Genomic DNA, 19,555 nt, shown 5'->3' with positions numbered 1-19,555 from the left:
CAGCTACTCGGGAGACTGAGGTGGGAGAATTGCTTGAGCTGACAGGTGGAGATTGCAGTGAGCCGAGATCGCACCACTGTACTCCAGCCTGGGTAGCAGAGTAAGACCTTGTCTCAAAAAAAATAAATAAATAAAAGGAAAAACAAATCATTTCCCCAAAATGGGGAGGGGTGGGGGTGGGGTGCATTATATACTATTTTGTTTACACCTTTAAAACAATAGGATATGATAGGGTTTTTTTCCCCTAAATATTTTGGCACATCTAACAAAACCCTCTTTGCATTCAAGTAGAATATCAATAGATAAAACCACATGTCAAAGACATTCAACCCAATCAATTTCCCTTCCAACTTTCCTTCAACTCTTTGATCAATTGGACACTGGGCGCCAAATTAAACATATGTGTGCATAATCATTACGTTCTCAATTGTGCACAAGCCCAGCTTCCTGCTTGTTTGCTCAACAGACAATCCCTACATCTGCTTTACTGCTCAGCTAGGCTACAAAGCAGCCTGGCCCACCAGCCTCCATCCACCACGACCTGCAGAAATGAGCTAAGCTCTGAGAGCATTGTGCTTGAATTAAGCCTGTACCCCTTCCATTTCCTGAGCACTTAAACACATTTAAAATATTTTTTAAATTTCAGAAAAATGAAGTTCATGCCATGATAAATTCATAACAGATTAACCAAGGGTGGGAAAACGCTGCACACTGGAGGTAATAAATTCTTCAATCAGATCCTACTCACTTCTAGGAAGAGATCTGAAATGGACTGAAATCAGGGTCATCTCTAGCCAGCAAATGAAATCAAGTCCCATTTCAGCTTTCTCAGCTGTCAATTCTGATCAGTGTGCATTCTTTTATGAAACCAACACAATTTACCAAGTACCTATGGCATGCCAGGCAGTGTTATATGCTGAAATGAAAGCCCAAATATCAAAACAATTACATCATTTACAATAAAAGACCCCACAACCTGGCCTGTGCTGTCCAGTATGTGGCTATGAAGCATCTGAAATATTACTGGTTACAGAGAAACTTTAATTTAATTTTAATTAAACAAAAAACCAATACTCAATTCACTTATTAAAAGACTTTCAGCTAGGTGCAGTGGCTCATGCCTGTAATCCCAGCACTTTGGGAGAATTGCTTGAGACCAGCCTGGGCAACATGGTGAAACCCCATCTCTACAAAAAAATATTTTTTAGTAAAAGAAAACTTTCAAATATGTTTGAAATAACTTAGCACAGTAGCTAAACCTACTTTCTCAACTCTATGTTTTAAGAAATCTAAAGACAGATCAAGTATTTGCAATGAAAATTTAGCATCCAAATTGAAATACGTCGTAAGTATAAAATACACATTGAATGTTGAATGGGAAATATATCTCATTAATGCTTTCTATTGATTACATTTTCTAATTATATATTGGATATATTGGGTTAAGTAAAATGTTATTCATTTCACCTGCCTTTTAAAAAAAAAATCTGTATGTGTGACTACTAGGAAAATTAATTACTTGCTTTTTTTTGTTGCTGAGACGAGGTCTCACTCTACTGCCCAGGTTGGAATGCAGTGGCGTGATCTCGGCTCACTGCAGCCTCGACCTCCTGGGCTCAAGCTCAGTGGGTCCAGAAGGCAGCATTTTCTCACTCAGGGCTTCAGATCTGGTCTCTGCAGCTCCCCAACACCCGCCTTGTCTGAGTTTCCAGAGGATGCTGGTGGAGCATGTGAGTGAGAGATGAGGATTCATTCACCTGTCATCTCTCGCTCCTCTTCCCCATGAAAAGCAAAACAAAAGGTGGGAGTGGAAAGGCAGGTGAACAGGCATCTGGCTACAAAAGCGCAGTCCCAGGCGCATCTGGGCTGCCCCTCGCTTCACTCCAGACAGGACCAGGAATGCGCAGCAGTTTTACTTACTCCCCGCAGTCACTGCCATCAGCGGCCAGAACAGGAGCAGACCGAGGAGCCCCATGGGGGCCGGCATCACTCCCTGGGCCAGCCCTGTGCCACCAGCCCCAGGCTCCAGAGCAGCTCAGTGTGGTCCTGAAAGGAATCTTTTTCCCCAAAGAGGAGGGCTCAGCTTTAACCCACTCTCCCAGCCCAGGAGCGTAGAAGGGGAGGTGGGGGGCATTCAGAACAGAGATCCAGCCAATCAGAAGCCTCCAATAAAGTTATTAGCACCCCACCCGACAGAGAGGAGGGGAGGGAGCTCCTGACCAATGAGGGGAAAAAAAGGCCTAGAGGGGAAAAAAAAAGCTTGACTACTCTTCTAGCCTTGTAAACAGAGATCTCAGGGCAGAAGGCGAGACGGTGTAGTGGTTGTTTCTTTTTAATTGCAGTATAATTATATTTTAAAAACATAAAATTGACCATTTTAACCATTTCATTTATTTTAGAAGACAGGGCCTCAGCCGGGCGCAGTGGCTCACGCTTGTAATCCCAGCACTTTGGGAGGTCGAGGTGGGCAGATCACGAGGTCAGGAGTTTGAGACCAGCCTGGCCAACACAGTGAGACTCCATCTCTACTACAAATTTAAAAATTATCTGGGCATGGTAGCGGGTGCCTGTAATCCGAGCTACTCAGGAGGCTGAGGCAGGAGAATCTCTTGAACCTGGGAGGCACAGGTTGTAGTGAGCCAAGATCATGCCACTGCACTCCAGCCTGGGCGACAGAGCTAGATTCCGTCTCAACAAACAACAACAACAACAAGGTCTCAATCTGTCACCAAGGCTGGAGTACAGTGGTGTGGTCATGGCTCACTACAGCCTCCACCTCCCAGGCTCATGCAATCCTCTTGCCTCAGCCTCCCAAGTAGCTGGGACTACAGGCACTGTGCCACCAGTCCCACCTAATTCTTGTATTTTTTGTAGAGACGGAGTTTCACTATGTTGCCCAGGCTGGTCTTTAACTCCTGCGCTCAAGCGATCCACCCACCTCAGCCTCCCAAAGTACTAAGATTACAGGCATGAGCCACGGCACTCGGCCCATTTTAACCACTTTATTGAGTTGAGTGGCATCATGTCCACTCATGACATTGTGCAACCATCACTACTGTCTAGTTGTGTAGTCTGATGTTGTGTTTGTCTTTCCCAGTGCTCAGGTTAGGAAAAGCCAATGGGAGGCCTGGCTTAGGAAGGCCTTTGGAAGTGGCTCTTATCACAGCAGCAGCGGGTTTCTTCAAAGCTCCAGGTTCAAGGCCTCCCAAGAGGACAAGGAAGTAATTCAGGAGGCCAGGGATCCGCTCGTACCTGCTCAGCGTTCATTCTAGGTCCCACATCTCTGCCTCTCTCCCTCAAACTCACTTCCACCCACACCTTTTGGTTTCCGAGGCGTGATTTTTGTTTGTTTGGTTTTTTTAGTTTTTGTTTTAAAGATGGGATCTCACTCTGTTGCCCACGCTGGAGTGCAGTGGTGTGATCATAGCTCACTGCAGCCTAAACCTCCTGGGCTCAGGTGATCCTCCGACCTCAGCCTCCCAAGTAGCTGGGTCTACTTGGCTCAATTCTCCCATTTAAAGCACAAAACTCAACTGGCATGGTGGCTCACGCCTGTAATCCCAGCACTTTGGGAGGCCGAGGTGGGCGGATCACAAGATCAGGAGTTCAAGACCAGCCTGGCCAACATGGTGAAACCCTGGCTCTACTAAAAATACAAAAATTAGCCGGGCATGGTGGCATGTGCCTGTAATCCCAGCACTTTGGGAGGCTGAGGTGAGTGGATCACTTGAGGCCAGGAGTTCAAGACCAGCCTGGCCAACATGGTGAAAACCAGTCTCTACTAAAAGTACAAAAAATTAGCTGGGCATGTTGGCGTGCACCTGTAATCCCAGCTACTGGGGAGGCTGAGGCAGGAGAATCGCTTGAACCCGGGAGGTGGAGGTTGCAGTGAGCCGAGATTGTGCTACTGCAGTCCAGCCTGGGCAACAGAGTGAGGATCCATTTCAAAAAAATAAATTAATTAAAATAAAGCATACAACTCAATGGTTTTTAAGATAGTCAGGGAGTTTGGCAATCATTACCACAACCAATTTCATAATTTCCTCACTGCCAAAAGAAATCCCATACCTAGTAAACAATCGCTTCTGGTGCCTCTGACCCCAGTCCTTGGCCACCACTGATCTGCTTTCTGTCCTTGTGGTTTTGTCTATTCTGGACATTTTACATAGATGGAATGGTTTAGTAGGTGGCCTTTGTTTGGCTTCTTTCACTCAGCATGATGGTTTTGGGGCTCAGCCACGTAACGTGAAATAGTGTCATTCCTTTCTGTGGCTGAATAATGCACTGAAAGGGTAGACCACTTTCTGTGTGGCCATTTATCTCCTGATGGACAGTTAAATGTACTTTTAATGGAATTTTCTTAGAGTCAAATTAAGACACAGTTGACTGGTTGGCACACCATGTTTTATGAAAACTTAATCATTTATGCTTTTAGACTTGGCCCATTTTCTTTTCATATTTTGAAATCAATGATTCCACCTCCCTTTTCCCAAGCTCAAGCATTTTCCTTTATTTTCTTTTTTTGAGACGGAGTTTCACTCTTGCTGCCCAGGCTAGAGTGCAATGGTGCACCCTCGGCTCACTGCAACCACCACCTCTCAAGTTCAAAGCGATTTTCCTGCCTCAGCCTCCCAAGTAGCTGGGACTACAGGCATGTGCCACCACACCTGGCTAATTTTTTGTATCTTTAGTAGAGATGGGGTTTCACTATGTTGGCCAGGCTGGTCTTGAACTCCTGGCCTCAGGTGATCCACCCGCCTCGGCCTCCCAAAGTGCTGGGATTACAGGCATGAGCCACTGGGCCTGGCCCCCAGCTCAAGCATTTTCTCTAGCAAGGTTCAGGAGCCCCTGACCCATAGTGATAAAAACTTAAAAGACTCTCCAGCTCACAGCTGCTTGGGGACTACGATGAGTTCTGGTGTGGCTGCTAAATGCTGTGAGGAAAAGCATCCCAGTGGGCAGGGGCAGGTGGTAGCTTGGAGGAGCCAGTGGGGAAATGAGATACACAGGCAGAAAATTTTCAGCACACCACGGAGACACCTCACTCAGAGAAAGGAACAGTTATTGTGGCAGGAAATCGTGGAAGCAGTTTACAAAGGAGAGATTTCCCTGGATCTCAAAAGAATAGATGGCATTGTTGTTAGGAAACTATCAGACTAGGCAAAGCATTCCTTGTATATTGACTCATTCAATCAACTCCTCCTGCAAAATTCCTGCAAGGTGAACTAGATCATCCCATGGTACAGATGAGAAAACAGAGAGGTTAAGACACTCGCCCTAAGTCACACGGCTCAGGAGGATTTTAACCCCTTCTGGCTCCCAAGTCCCTGCTCTGTTAGCTCTGGTAGTTTGGTCCATCACTTTCTTTCTCCAACTTCTCCCCCAGGAGACTCAAGTCTCTGAGCACAGGCCTGAATTCCTCCCCCATTCAAAGCCAGGAGCCTGAGCAGAAACCTTGCAATCCTCAATGCGATGGTTTCTCATCAATGCAGCAACGTCAATCACAGGGGGTGCTGGCTACAAATGCAGATTCCCAAGTCCATTCCAGGCCAGGACAATCAGATTCCCTAGGGTGGGGCCCTCTCTCCAGGCCATTCTGATGACCAGCTGTGCTTGCACTGCGCCAGCCTACCCGAGTCTGCCTGGGAAGGGTCTCTGTACCTCTGGCCTCACTTTGTGTCTACACTGTCACCGGCCCAAAACCCAGTAAGCCGGTTTGATAGAGTATGGGGACACAGGATTCGATTCACAAAGACTCAGACCCTCCCATACAAGCCATCCACCATAGATCCAGCCTCCCACCTCCTCTTCCTCCCACCAAAAAAAGTCCTGCTTCTACCTGGAGGAAATTTACAGGGTTGGGATTGGTTTTGCCAGTGACTGGGGATCGAGCTTCCAGTCAGTGTGAGTTCAGCCGGAGTATGGATTGAAGCCCATCAGGCTCAGGTCAGAGTCACCAGAGTTCAGAAGCCCTTTTGGTGGGTGCAGTGGCTCATGCCTTTACTCCCAGCACTTTGGGAGGCTGAGGCAGAAGGATTGTTTGAGCCCAGGAGTTCGAGACCAGCCTGAGGAACACAGGGAGACCTCGTCTCTACAAAAATAAAAGCCGGATGTGATAGTGCACACCTGTAGTCCCAGCTACTCAGGAGGCTGACACAGGAGGATTTCTTGAGCCCAGGAGGTTGAAGCTGCAGTGAGCTGTGGTCATGCCATTGCACTGCAGCCTGGGTGACAGAGCAAGACTCCGTCTAAAAAAAAAAAAAGGCAGCCTTTTCATTTGTGTATTAGCTTGTTCTCACACTGCTATAAAGAAAGACCTGAGACTGGGTAATTTATAAAGGAAAGTGGGTTAATTTGTTCACAGTTCAGGAAGGTGTACAGGAAGCATGGTAGCATCTGCCTCTGGGGAGGCCTTAGGGAGCTTTCACTCATGGCACAGGGCAAAGCGGGAACAGGCGTCTTACCTGGCAGGCACGGGACCAAGAGAGAGGCATGGCGGAGGTACCACACTCTTAAACAACCAGATCCCTCTGCTCTGCCTATTAATCCTTCCCTTTCCCTTACCACCCCCCACCAACCCCAAAACCGCAGATCTTTTTACTATCTCCAGTTTTGCCTTTTCCAGAATGTCACAGAGTTGGAATCCTACAGTGTTTCTTCAATTCTTTTCAGAATGAAGCAATTTTTTTTTTTTTTTTTTTTTTTTTTTTGAGACAGGGTCTCACTCCGTCACCCAGGCTGGAGTGCAATGGCGCCATCTCAGCTCACTGCAACTTCCGCCTCCTGGGTTCAAGCAATTCTCCTGCCTTAGCCTCCCAAGTAGCTGGGATTATAGGGGCCCATCACCGTGCACAGCTAATTTTTGTATTTTTAGTAGAGATAGGGGTTTCACCATGTTGGCCAGGCTGGTCTCGAATTCCTGACCTAAAGTGACTTGTCTGCCTCAGCCTCCCAAAGTGCTGAGATTACAGGTGTAAGCCACTACACCCAGCGTGAAGAAGCTTTCTTTTTAAACCACCAAAAGATATTTTGCAGAGCTAGGGTAAGTGGGTGAGAGAGCCATAGATACCCCATGATAGAGAAGAAGTAACCAGCAGGGGGCAGTAAGCTCCTCTCGCCTGGCCTTCATGAAGCACTCACTACTGCCACCTTATCTTCAAAATAAAAGATGAACAAGAGGCTGGACTAGGTGGCTCACGCCTGTAATCCCAGCACTCTGGGAGGCTGAGGCAAGCGATCACTTCAAGTCAAGAGTTCGAGACTAGCCTGGCCAACATGTGAAACCCTGTCTCTACCAAAAAATACAAAAATTAGCCAGGCATGGTGGCGTACACCTGTATAGTCCCAGCTACTCGGGAGGCTGAGACAAGAGAATTGCTGGAACCCAGGAAGGGGAGGTTGCAATGAGCCGAGATCACACCACTGTACTCCAGCCTGGGCAACAGAGTGACACCTTGTATCAAAAAAAAAAAAAAATATTAACAGAGAAATTGGCCCCCTGTTGATTACTAGTAAAGTTGGAAAAGTCAGGTGGATGGAAGAAGGTGGGGAGTGGATGGGACAGAGCAGGGAGTGATAGTTCATCTCTTTGCTTATTTATTCAATTAGCAGTGTGACCTTAGAAAAGTTACTTAACCTCTCTGGACTCCTTTACTCATTGGCAAAATAAAGGGGATAGAAATTCCTGGCAAAGTGTATTCTGGCTCCATGTTGTATTCAAGTGAAGAACAGACAGTTCAGAAAGAAACCAAGTACACGGCGGAGTAGGCACATGATAAAAATAGCACTGCAACCAGTTGGGTAGAACAACAGATTCAAAGATGGACAAAGTATATGAGCACCCCGTTCACAGAAAAGGACACAAAAAAAGACACAAATACAGTTTCAGCAAAGAGGTTCAACCGTAGACCTAAAAGAAATGCAAATTAGGCTGGGTGCATTGGCTCACGCCTGTAACCCCAGCACTTTGGGAGGCTGAGGCGGGCAGATCATCTGAGGTCCAGAGTTCGAGACCAGCCTGGCCAACATGGTGAAACCCCATCTCTGCTAAAAATACAAAAATTAGCCGGGCATGGTGGCACATGCCTGTAATCCCAGCTACTCAGGAGGTTGAGGCAGAAGAATCACTTGAACCCAGGACGTGGAGCTTGCGGTGAGCCAAGATCACACCACTAAAAACGAAATGCAAATTAAAGTTACAAAACTCAGGCTGGGCGCGGTGGGATTACTCACACCTGTAATCCCAGCACTTCGGGAGGCTGTGGCAGGCGGATCACTACTTGGGAGATTGAGGCAGGAGAATTGCTTGAACCTGGGAGGTGGAGGTTGCAGTGAGCTGAGACCGCACCACAGCACTTAAACGTGGAGACAGAGCAAGATTCCATCTCAAAAAAAAAAAAAAATAGAAGAAATTTAAAAAATTAAGTGAAAAGGCCATGAAGCCTGGATGAAATAATTGGCAACTAGTGGAGAAAGAGGACATGAGCTCTCAGGGAAAAGAAAGAGGAAACGGCACATTGAGGTTTTGCAGGTTAAAGGTGAATGGCAGATCACTACATATTTGGAGCATGTGAAACTCAAGCAATTTAATCTTTTCAAGGGCAAAGACTATCCTCCCTTTTGTATTGCTCATAACACCTTCACATTGTGGCCATAAAAACGCTGGCTGGGTGGGGAAGGTGAGGCACATTGTCTCTGTCCCAGCAATTCCCCTTCTAGAAATTAACCCAGGCTGGGCGCAGTGGCTCCCACCTGTAATCCCAGCACTTTAGGAGGCGAAGGCAGGCAGAACACCCAAGGTCTCAAGTTCAAGACCCGCCTAGCCAACATGGTGAAACCCTATCTCTACTAAAAATACAAAAATTAGCCGGGCGTGGTGGCATGCGCCTGTAATCCCAGCTACTCTGGAGGCTGAGGCAGGAGAATTGCCTGCCTGGGAGGCAGAGGTTGCAAAGAGCCGAGATTGCACCACTGCACTCTAGCCTGGGCGACAGAGGGAGACTCCGTCTCAAAAAAAGAAAAAAAAAAAAAAAGTTAATTTTGTCCCGCTCCTGGAAGGAAACTCCAGGCCCTTGGAATGTGCTGCCTGATTGTAATGTCAGTGACTTTGTTTACCTGGGGGCCTGGGACCACGCCAGCCAGTCTCTGCTAATGACATGATTTAGGGTGGGGGGGGGTTGGGCCAGGTGACATCAGCATGACCTCTGGAGGGGCTGGAGACTGAGGTCAACTATGGGCCATTGGCCATGACTGATTGCCAATAAAAACACTGCACACAAGGCTCTGGTGAGCGTCCTTGGTTGGCAATGTCCTGTGCATGTTGCCACACACTCTGGCTGGGAGAAGTAAGTACCGTCCACGAGTCCACAGGGGGAGGACATCTGGGAGCTTGTGCCTGGCCTCCCTGCCCTATGCGCCTTTTCCCTTTACTGATTTTACTCTCTCTCTTTCCCTGTAATCAACAGCAGCCATCAGTGCAATGGCTTTTCTGAGCTCTGTGAGTCCTTCTAGAAAACCATAGAGACCGAGAGTGATCTCAGCCCCTCCCAAAATGCAAACATCTACTGTGTGCCAGTCACTGTTCACTGCGGATACAGCACCAGGCAGATGAAAGCCCCCACCCTCAAGGAGCTGACTTTCTAGTGCAGGGAGACAGATCAGAAGCAAGACAAATACGCTGAGTGCGGTAGCTCAGCAATTTGAGAGGCCGAGGTGTGAGGATGAGGAGTTTGAGATCAGCTTGGGCAACACAGTGAGACCCCATCTCTATGCATAAGAAAAAAAGAAAAGACGACAAATAAGCTCGTCTTTCAGGAGCAGACTTCTAGGGGGCCAGGAAACGCCTCGAGACACAGGCTTGGCACCTATGAGCCAGTCTCCATTAGGACCAGGTCATGTTCAGCTTTGATAAACAGGAGTGGAACAAGCCAAGCAAGTGACACTCAATTTTGCAAGCAGCAGCCACCTGTGTCCCCTTCTCATTGTGGACTGCTGGGTGTGGGCGTCAGCATCAGCACACCTGGCTCGGCTGAGGATGAGCTGGTGGCCACCTCTGTGTCATTTGAAAGCCCCCATGTTTCTTTCACAGGCGGACCATGGGGGCTGCCTCCCGCCCAGGAAATAAAACATGTAGTTTATGAGTGCAAATAAGGAAAAAGTTCAAGCACAAAAACGATACAAAATGCCTTTGGGAGGGTTGACATGTTAGCTGAGGAATCCCAGCTTGGAACCTGGGACTGGTAACTTCACCTGTCAGAATTTCAGTTTGTCTGTAAAACGGAGAGGGGATGTTCATCTTACAGAATTGTTGTGAAATTCAGTGACAGAATGTGCCCCGCCCATGGCAGGCACTCAACAGATACTCACTGCTGCTCCATGATGGGGTGATCTACAGTCATTGGTTATTATCTTCCTGGCATCCAGAAGCCTACTCACTAATTTACCTTTACTGTTTACAGGTTGACATCATTTCACAATCAAAGATCGAGTCCCAATTCCTATAGCTGTCAGGAGCTCAGTTGAGCTGCAAGAGGGCGGGCTGAGCTGTCAGGTGTCAAAGCAATAAACCAAAAATGACAGCGTTACGCCCGTGATCACTCACCGTGATTGTACAAGCAGCAGGTTAAAACCGGAGAAAGCACCAACTGCCCTTCTCCCGTTTCCCCATGGAACAGGGCATCAGTTGAGGATCTGTTGTATCATCCAGATGTGGGGGAACTGGGCAAAAGGCTCCTGGCAGTTTTACGGACATGGGTAGGGGGCAAGAGAGGGGTCTAGGAGTGGAAAAGTACTGAGTAACAAGCCAGGGTGGGGAAAAGGGTCTTCTTTTTCCTCCTTCTGGTCATAAGAAGACCCTGAAGAAGATCCCTGCCCAAGGCCTCAGATAAGGAGACCTAGGAAGGCAGGCAGCAGGGCTAAAAATGCACATGTGCATCAGAGGAGAGCTGTGGGGCCTGAGACCACGACGCAACCCCCTCTGGAGACCACCAGGCACTGGCTGCGCCCCAAGTCTGGTGTGGGGAGGGCAGCTCCCCCTAAGTCCTGCCAGGTAAAGCCTTCAGAATTGCCAATGGTCAGGCCTTAAAAAAAAAAAAAAATCACATGTGGGTTTTTTGGTTTTTTGAGAAGGAGTCTTGCTCTGTCACTCAGACGAGAGTGCAGTGGCTCGATCTCAGCCCACCGCAACCTCCGCCTCTCAGGTTCCAGCGATTCTCCTGCCTCAGCCTCCCAAGTAGCTGAGACTACAGGTGCATGACACCACGCCCAGCTAATTTTTGTACTTTTTAGTGGAGATAGGGTTTCGCCATGTTGGCCAGGCTGGTCTCGAACTCCTGACCTTGTGATTTGCCCACCTCGGCCTCCCAAAGTGCTGGGATTACAGGTGTGAGCCACCACACCTGGCCACATGTGGATTTTTAGCCAGGAGCCACGCTCTTTTGCTGTGTTATCCAGGGCCTGAAGCATTGAGACAGTGCACTGCTGTTACCTGGCCCAGGAGTGGGGCGTCCACACATTGGGCATGCCCAGGACAGCCCCAATTCTGCCGCCTGGCCTACTCATTAATAGCTGCCCTTTGTCTTTGACATGTCCTACCTAGGCTTACCTTAATAATTTTTAATATAGAAGAAGATTGTCTAAATCATTTTACTGAAAAATGGCAGAGTTGTTTTTTTTTAAATAGCTGGTACAATGAGTAGCAATGATAGAGCTACAGACTTTTTAAAGATAAAAAGATAACCATCAACAGATGAACAAAATGTGATCTATGCACATACTGGACTACGATCTGGCCATAAAAAGGAATGGGGCAATGACGCCTGCCACAGCGTGGGTGGCCCTTGAAAACATTATGCCACGTAAAAGAAGCCAAGCATTGGCCGGACATGGTGGCTCACACCTGTAATCCCAGCACTTTGGGAGGCTGAGGCAGGCGGATCACGAGTTCAGGAGTTTGAGACCAGCCTGGCCAACAGGGTGAAACCCCGTCTCTACTAAAAGTACAAAAAAAATTAGCCAGGCGTGGTGGTGCACACCTATAATCCCAGCTACTCGGAAGGCTGAGGGAGGAGAATTGCTTGAACCTGGGAGGCGGAGGTTGCAGTGAGCCAAGACTACCCCATTGCACTCCAGCCTGGGCAACAGAGCAAGATTCCATCTCAAAAGAAAAAAAAAAAAAAAAAAAGCCAGGCACAAAAGACCACATATGCTATGATTCCATTTACACGGTATGTACAGAACGGGCAAATCTATAGAGCTGGAGAGTAGAGCAGTTGATTGCCAGGGGCTGGGAGCGGCAGGGAGGGGAGATTGAGAGTCGACAACTAAACGGTATGGGATTTTTGGTTTTGTTTTGAGACCATATCTCACTCTGTTACCCAGGCTGGAAAGCAGTGGTATGATCTCAGCTTACTGTAATCTCCGCCTCCCAGGTTCAAGGGATTCTCCTGCCTCAACCTCCCGAGTAGCTGGGATTACAGGCACCTGCCATCATGCCCGGCCAATTTTTGTATTTTTGTAGAGACAAGTCACCATGTTGGCCAGGCTGGTCTGGAACTCCTGACCTCAGGTGATCCACCCAGCTCAGCCTCCCAAAGTGTTGGGATTACAGGCGTGAACCGCCACGCCTGGCCCGGGGTTTCTTTTTGAGCAGATGAAAATGCTGAAGTTGATTGTGGTAATGGTTGCCCAACTTTGTGAATATACTAAAAACCCATTAAATCATATGCTTTAAAGCTTTATGTTTTAGAGACAGGGTCTTGCTCCTGTTGCTCAGGCTGGAGTGCAGCGGTGCAATCACAGCTCACTGCAGCCTTGACTTTGGTGCGGCTCAAACAATCCTCCTGCCTCAGCTTCCTCAGTAGCTGGGACTGCAGGCACGCACCACCATGCCCAACTGCATTTTTAAGACAGAATCTTGCTCTGTCGCCCAGGCTGGAGTGCAGTGGCGTGATCTCGGCTCACTGCAAGCTCCACCTCCCAGGTTCACGCCATTCTCCTGCCTCAGCCTCCCGAGTAGCTGGAACTACAGGCGCCCGCCACCATGCCCGGCTAATTTTTTTTTTTTTTTAGTAGAGATAGGGTTTCACCGTGTTAGCCAGGATGGTCTTCATCTCCTAACCTCGTGATCCGCCTGCCTCGGCCTCCCAAAGTGCTGGGATTACAGGCGTGGGCCACCGCGCCCGGCCCTTTTTTTTTTTTTAAGAGACCGGGTCTCACCTTGTTGTCCAGGTTGGTCTTCAACTTCTGGCCTACACCAACCATCCCACCTTGGCCTCCCGAAGTGCTGGATTACAGGTGTGAGCCACCACGCCCAGCTGAATTGTACACTTTAAATGGGTGAATTGTGTGATATATAGATAACATCTCAATAAAGCTACTGCCAAAGAAGCCAAAAAGTTCTTACCGCAAAGCCCTGTGTGAGTGGCTGTCATACAGCAGAGTCTACGGTGGGGTCTGAAACCTTCTCCCTGCGTTAGGAGGCCTGCCTCTCGCGGCACTTTTCCCATTTCTTGGCTACTCAGAGATGCACCAGCCACTTCACCTGGGGCTCAGCTCTATAATCGACCACCGCTTCCAATCCCCACGTCCTCCAAACAGAAATACACCTGCCCAGGATCACAGGTACCCCAGCTGCTAGGGCCTCCGTGATAATGAGCCCTTATGTGAAGACGACAGCCCCATGCCCAGTCCCCTTGCTTCCAGGAAATGGGCCCTGTTAACCATGCCCTGAGCATGATCTCACACACGTGCAGCCCTGGATCTGTAGTCACAAGACTCACTGCAAAGATGGGATTCTCAGCTCAGGGAGGGAGAGAGGCAGCCCCTTGAGACCTGTGTCTCAAGGGTTTCCTAGTTTACCCACGAGCTTGCTCCGGTGCGCTGTAGGGCAAACGCACCTGAACGCAATAACCTGCGCACATCCTTAGGATGACCTGGATGGCAGACTCACCTGAATGTGCGTCCCAGCTACGGAATCCGGGAATGGCCAACCTGGAGATTTGTTTCTTGTCTATGAAAAACATCTGAGCCCCTGGCCCATCCCATGAAACACAGGCCCTCCAAGGGATGGAGGCGCTGAGTTTTAGGTTAAATGAAGGTTGCCAGGTGGCGGTCGTTAAGGGGAGGGTGCTAAGTGAAAATGCTGAATAAACTGCATGCCGTTTGCAAGTGGCTGCAGCTTTCCGCTCCAGCCCACCACCACCTGCACTCTCCCCGCTGTATCTAAATCCCTAATTAAACTCAATGTCTCCTTTGCTGGCTCTGCATTTCTTCTTCAGCTTGTTGTATTTGTTACCTCCCTAGTGAAACTAATAGGGTTTCAGCACAACATAGGCCAAAACAGCAAGCCCCTAGCATATTCCAGCATGTTCTGGAATGTTCCAGCAGGTACTGTCGTCTCCCCCAGAGCTGTCCATTTCCCAACACAGACATTTAGCGCTTGAAGAATCAGCCTACCTCTTCTTCAAAAGGAGAGGAACTTGGCGTGGGAAGCTCAAATGACTTGTCCCAGCCCCGCAGCACGTTGCAAGTGGCTCAGTCATGGTTCTTGATGAATCAAATGCTTTCACTTTACTTTCTTCCCTAATTCAACAAGCATGTACTGTACATTTTAACCCAATATTGTACTGGTTCCAAAGATGTCGATACTGAGATCCTGTCCTCAGATTCTACCATTTGCTTTATAAGTATTATTTAATTATATATTATAGTCTTTTTTTTTTTTTGAGATGGCGTCTAGCTCTCGTTGCCTAGGCTGGAATGCAATGGTGTGATCTCAGCTCACCGCAGCCTCCGCCTCCCAGGTTCAAGCGATTCTCCTGCCTCAGCCTCCCGAGTAGCTGGGATTACAAGCATGTGCCACCACGCCTGGCTAATTTTGGATTTTTAGTAGAGATGGAGTTTCTCCATGCTGGCCAGGCTGATCTCAATCTCCCGACCTCAGTTGATCCGCCTGCCTTGGCCTCCCAACGTGCTGGGATTACAGGTGTGAGCCACTGTGCTCTGCCATTATATTACAGTCTTAACACACTTGTTAAAGGTTACTACCTCATTGAAACCTCCATTCCGGTTTACACTGCATTCACAGTTCGCTCCATCCTCATTTTACCAGTTGTCACATGAAACTATACAAATTGTTATATTTTCTTTGATCGAGGTGAGATTCACCTGGTACAATTAAACAATTTTACAGTGACCAATTCAGTGACAGCAGTACATCCACATTGTTGTACAACTGCCACCTCTGTCTCCTTGCAAAACATTTTCTTTTTCTTTTCTTTTTTTTTTTTTTTTTTTTTTTTTGAGACACGGTCTCACTCTGTCATCCAGGCTGGAGTGCAGTGGCGCAATCATGGCTCACTGCAGCCTTGACTTCCCAGGCTCAAGCAATCCTCCCACCTCAGCCTCCCTAGTAGCTGGGACTACAGGTGCCTGCCATTACACCAATCTATTTTTTTTTGCATGTCTTTGTAGAGATAGGGTTTCACCATGTGGCCCAGGCTAGTCTCAAACTCTTGGGCTCAAGCGACCCTCCTGCCTCGACCTCCCAAAGTGTTGGGATTATAGGCATGAGCCACCACGCTTGGCCTTCAAAACATTTTCCTCACTCCCAAAGGAGACCCCAGATCCGTGAAGTAGTCACTTCCCATTCTCCCCTCTTCCCAGCCCCAACAACCACCAATTTGTCATCTGTATCTATGGATCACCTAATTCTGCATATTTCACATAAATGGAATCATACAACAGATGAACTTTGCTGTCTGGTTTCTTTCACGTGGCATAACGTTTCCAAGGCTCATCCACACTGTAGTATGTGTTAGTGCTGCATTCCTTGTTATGGAAATTGGTGTATTTTAACCATGTTTGGGTCAGTGACAGACACCCGATCCCCAAACATGGGAAATGTTTCCTTTGACCCATGCACTTTGCCCAGGTGTTCTCAATGGGGTAATTTGATTTTGTTCCTCCAGAGACATTTAGTGACGTCTGGAGTATTTTTTTTTTTTTTTTTTTTTTTGAGACAGAGTTCCACTCTTTCGCCCAGGCTGGAGTGCAGTGGCACGATCTCGGCTCATCGCAACCTCTGCCCCCGGGTCCAAGCGATTCTCCTTGGCTCAGCCTCCTGAGTAGCTGGGATTACAGGCGCCCGCCACTACGCCCAGCTAATTTTCGTATTTTTAGTAGAGATGGGGTTTCACCATGTTGGCCAGGCTAGTCTCGAACTCCTGACCTCAGGTGATCCACCTGCCTTGGCCTCCCAGAGTGCTAGGATTACAGGTTTGAGCCACTCTGCCTGGCCTGGAGTATTAATATTTTTGATTGTCACAACCGGGGACTGCTACTGACATCTATCTCTGGGTAGAGGCCAGGGATGCTGCTAAACATCCTCCAATGCACAGGATGGACTCATAACAAGGAATGATCTAGCCCAAGCTGTCAATAGTGCCAGGGTCAAGAACCCTGATTTCAGTTCCTTCTCTCTGGCCGATCTGATCCCCAGGCCGCATGGAACAACATTTCTCTACATTGCCAGCCCTTAGGAAACACCCAGGCATTCCTTTCTCATTCTCTTTCTTTCTCTTTTTCTTTCTCATGCTCTTTCTTTCACTCTTTTTGAAGAGATAAGGTCTCCCTACGTTGCCCATGCAGGAGTACAGTGGCACAATAATAGCTCACTGCAGCCTCTAACTCCTAGGCTCAAACAATCCTCCCACCTCAGCCTCCCAAGAAGTTGGGACTACAACGGGCACCACCACACCCTGCCTTTTCTTAAAAATGCAGATTCCTGGTCCCCCTCCCAAGCCTTTCGAATCTGAATCTCCAGGCATGTAGCTTGGGAATCTGTATTTTTAACAAGCCCAAGGTGAATTTTAGGACCAGAAGTTACTCTGTTATGAATTGCTTGGCAGCCCTGTGTAAATCACACTTATTCCATGCCTCCATTCTTTTGCTTCTAAAATGATCATGTTTTTCCTTTTTATCTGGAAGAGTTCTTGGCAGGATTGGTGGAGACAATATCTGAGGGAGCGTTTATATGCAAGATCACATTATCATAATATGCAAAGCAAGCACAACATGATGACGTTCTACTTTAGATTCCCAAGAGCAAGGAGCCTGACTCTCCCATTTGCTGCTGTATCCTGGGAACATCTTACACACCCAATATGCACTTACTGAATGAACAGAGGCCCTGGGGATCACAGCATCAGTGATGGAGCCTCACACACTCACACCAACCCCCAGGCCAGGCCAGTGACCTGGGGCCAAGCTGCAGCCGCAGACTGATCGGGGCAGCCTTAGCACTTCAGTGGGCCACGTCCTCCATGAAAATATATTTAAACATGTATTTTGTGACTGTGTTGGTATAAAGAGAAATATAATCCAGGCTGGATTCATTATTATATGCAGGCATTTTTCCCTCTTATGGAAAAAAAATGACAAAATTAAAGACTTTCTGTGGCCCCAGTATGGCTGTGCCAGGGATAGGTCGGCACTGATGCCTGGTGGCATCTTGAGAGTTCCTAATCCAGTTGATCTGGGGCATGGCCTGGGCATGGAGCCTTTTAAATGCTCCCCCGGGAGATTGTTTTTTCATTGCTTTTTTTTTAGATCAAGGGCCTCACTCTGTTGCTCAGACTAGAGTGCAGTGGTGTGATCACGTCTCAGTGCAGCCTTGAACTCCCGGGCTCAAGCCATGCCCCTGTCTTAGCCTCCAGAGCAGCTGGGACCACAGGCACACACCACCACGCCCAACTAATTTTATTTATTTACTTATTTATTTTGAGACAGAGTTTCGCTCTTGTTGCCCAGGCTGGAGTGCAATGGCATGATCTCAGCTCATTGCAACCTCTGCCTCCAGGTTCAAGCGATTCTCCTGCCTCAGCCTCCCGAGTAGCTGGGATTACAGGCATGTGCCACCATGCCCGGCTAATTTTGTATTTTTAGTAGAGACGGGGTTTCTCCATGTTGCTCAGGCTGATCTCGAACTCCCGACCACAGATGATCCATCCGCCATGGCCTCCCAAAGTGTTGGGATTACAGGCATGAGCCACCATGCTCAAACTTAATTTTTATTTTTGTAGAGACGAGGTCTCACTATGTTGCCCAGGCTGGTCTTTAATTCCTGGGCTCCAGCGATCCTCCTGCCTTAGCATCCCGAAAGTGCTGGGATTACAGGCATGAGCCACCGCATCCAGCCTCCCCCAGGGGATTCTAATGCGCAGCCGTGAGTCTGAGGACAGTGGCCCTGGCCCTGTTGTACAGGATTCAGTAACAATCTTTCCCATCTGGAATCATCCACCAGCAGCTGGACACAGCCATGATTGACAAGGTCGGGAAGCCAGGCATGGTCCCCTTCACACTGCATAACAGTGGAAGGAACAATCATTCCTGCCCTTTAGTCCCTGAGATCAGCGAGGCAACAGTCATTTATCTTCCCCCTGGGGGTGGTTGGCCTGAAAGTCCTTGCAGGGCTCCTGGAGGACTGAAGGCTTCCAGGCCAGTGCAGCTCCGGGCGGCTCGGCCCCTTCCCCTTACGCTCCATGCACCCAGAGACACATACACGTGTGGATGCACACACACACGGGGCCAGACACTCATAGACAGCTACGGAGACACCCAGAGCCCAGCTCACACACATGACAGACACCTAGGCCCTCCAACAAACACCCACAGATTCACCCACACATACACAGACACACTCCTACATATCCCCCCATACACAGCCCCCAGCGCACACACACACACCTATAGAGACACCCAGACCACCCCCTCTCACATACACACATGTGGACACTATTTGGTCACTGATAAAGGCCTGAATGGATTTAAGATTTTAAGACAGAAGGCAGGCAGAACATAAAATAAGGACGCCATTAAGTTAGACAAACAACTAATGCAGGGAAACGCAAACCAATGCAACCACAAAGAAAGACCTTCAGTGAAAATGGGAAGGCCAAGCACAGTGGCTCAAGCCTGTAATCCCAGCACTTTGGGAGGCCAAGGCAGGAGGATCACTTAAGCCCAGGAGTTTGAGACCTGTCTGGGCAATACAGAAGACCCCAACTCTACAAAAAATTTAAAAATTAGCTGAGTGTAGTGGCGTGTGCCTGTAATCCAAGCTACTCAGCAGGCTGAGGCAAGCGGATGGCTTGAACCCAGGACTTCTGAGACCAGCCTGGGCAACACAGTGAGACACCGTCTCTACAAAAAATAAGCCAGGCGTGGTGACATGCACTTGTAGTCCCAGCTACTCAGGAGGCTGAGGCAGGAGAATCGCTTGAACCCGAGAGGTGGAGGTTGCAGTGAGCCGAGATGGCGCCACTGTGCTCCAGCCTGGGTGACAGAGTGAGACTTGGTCTCAATAAATGAATGAATGAATGAATGAATGAATGAATGAACCATACAGGTAGAATTACCCTATAACCCAGCAATTGCATTCCTAGGTATACACCCAAGGGAACTGAAAACGTATGTCCACACAGAAGCCTGTAAACAAATGTTCTCAGCCGCATTATTCACAATAGCCAAAAGGTAGAAATAACACAGACGTTCATCA

General features: G+C 48.3%; 1 protein-coding gene across 1 annotated transcript in view; it reads right to left on the bottom strand.

Moving 5' to 3' along the window:
• Positions 1-1,987, bottom strand: part of LOC116462743 (uncharacterized) — a 152,186-nt gene extending 150,199 nt beyond the window's left edge. Inside the window, exon 1 of the mRNA XM_058433936.1 lies at positions 1,921-1,987. Within this exon, the coding sequence (XP_058289919.1) occupies positions 1,921-1,987 (67 nt within the window). The remainder of the gene's footprint in view (positions 1-1,920) is intronic.
• Positions 1,988-19,555: the final 17,568 nt, after the last annotated feature.

This window comes from Hylobates moloch, unplaced genomic scaffold, assembly GCF_009828535.3.
Source record: "Hylobates moloch isolate HMO894 unplaced genomic scaffold, HMol_V3 SCAFFOLD_23, whole genome shotgun sequence".
Lineage (NCBI taxonomy): Eukaryota > Metazoa > Chordata > Mammalia > Primates > Hylobatidae > Hylobates > Hylobates moloch.
This window is presented reverse-complemented; position numbering and strand designations above follow the sequence as displayed.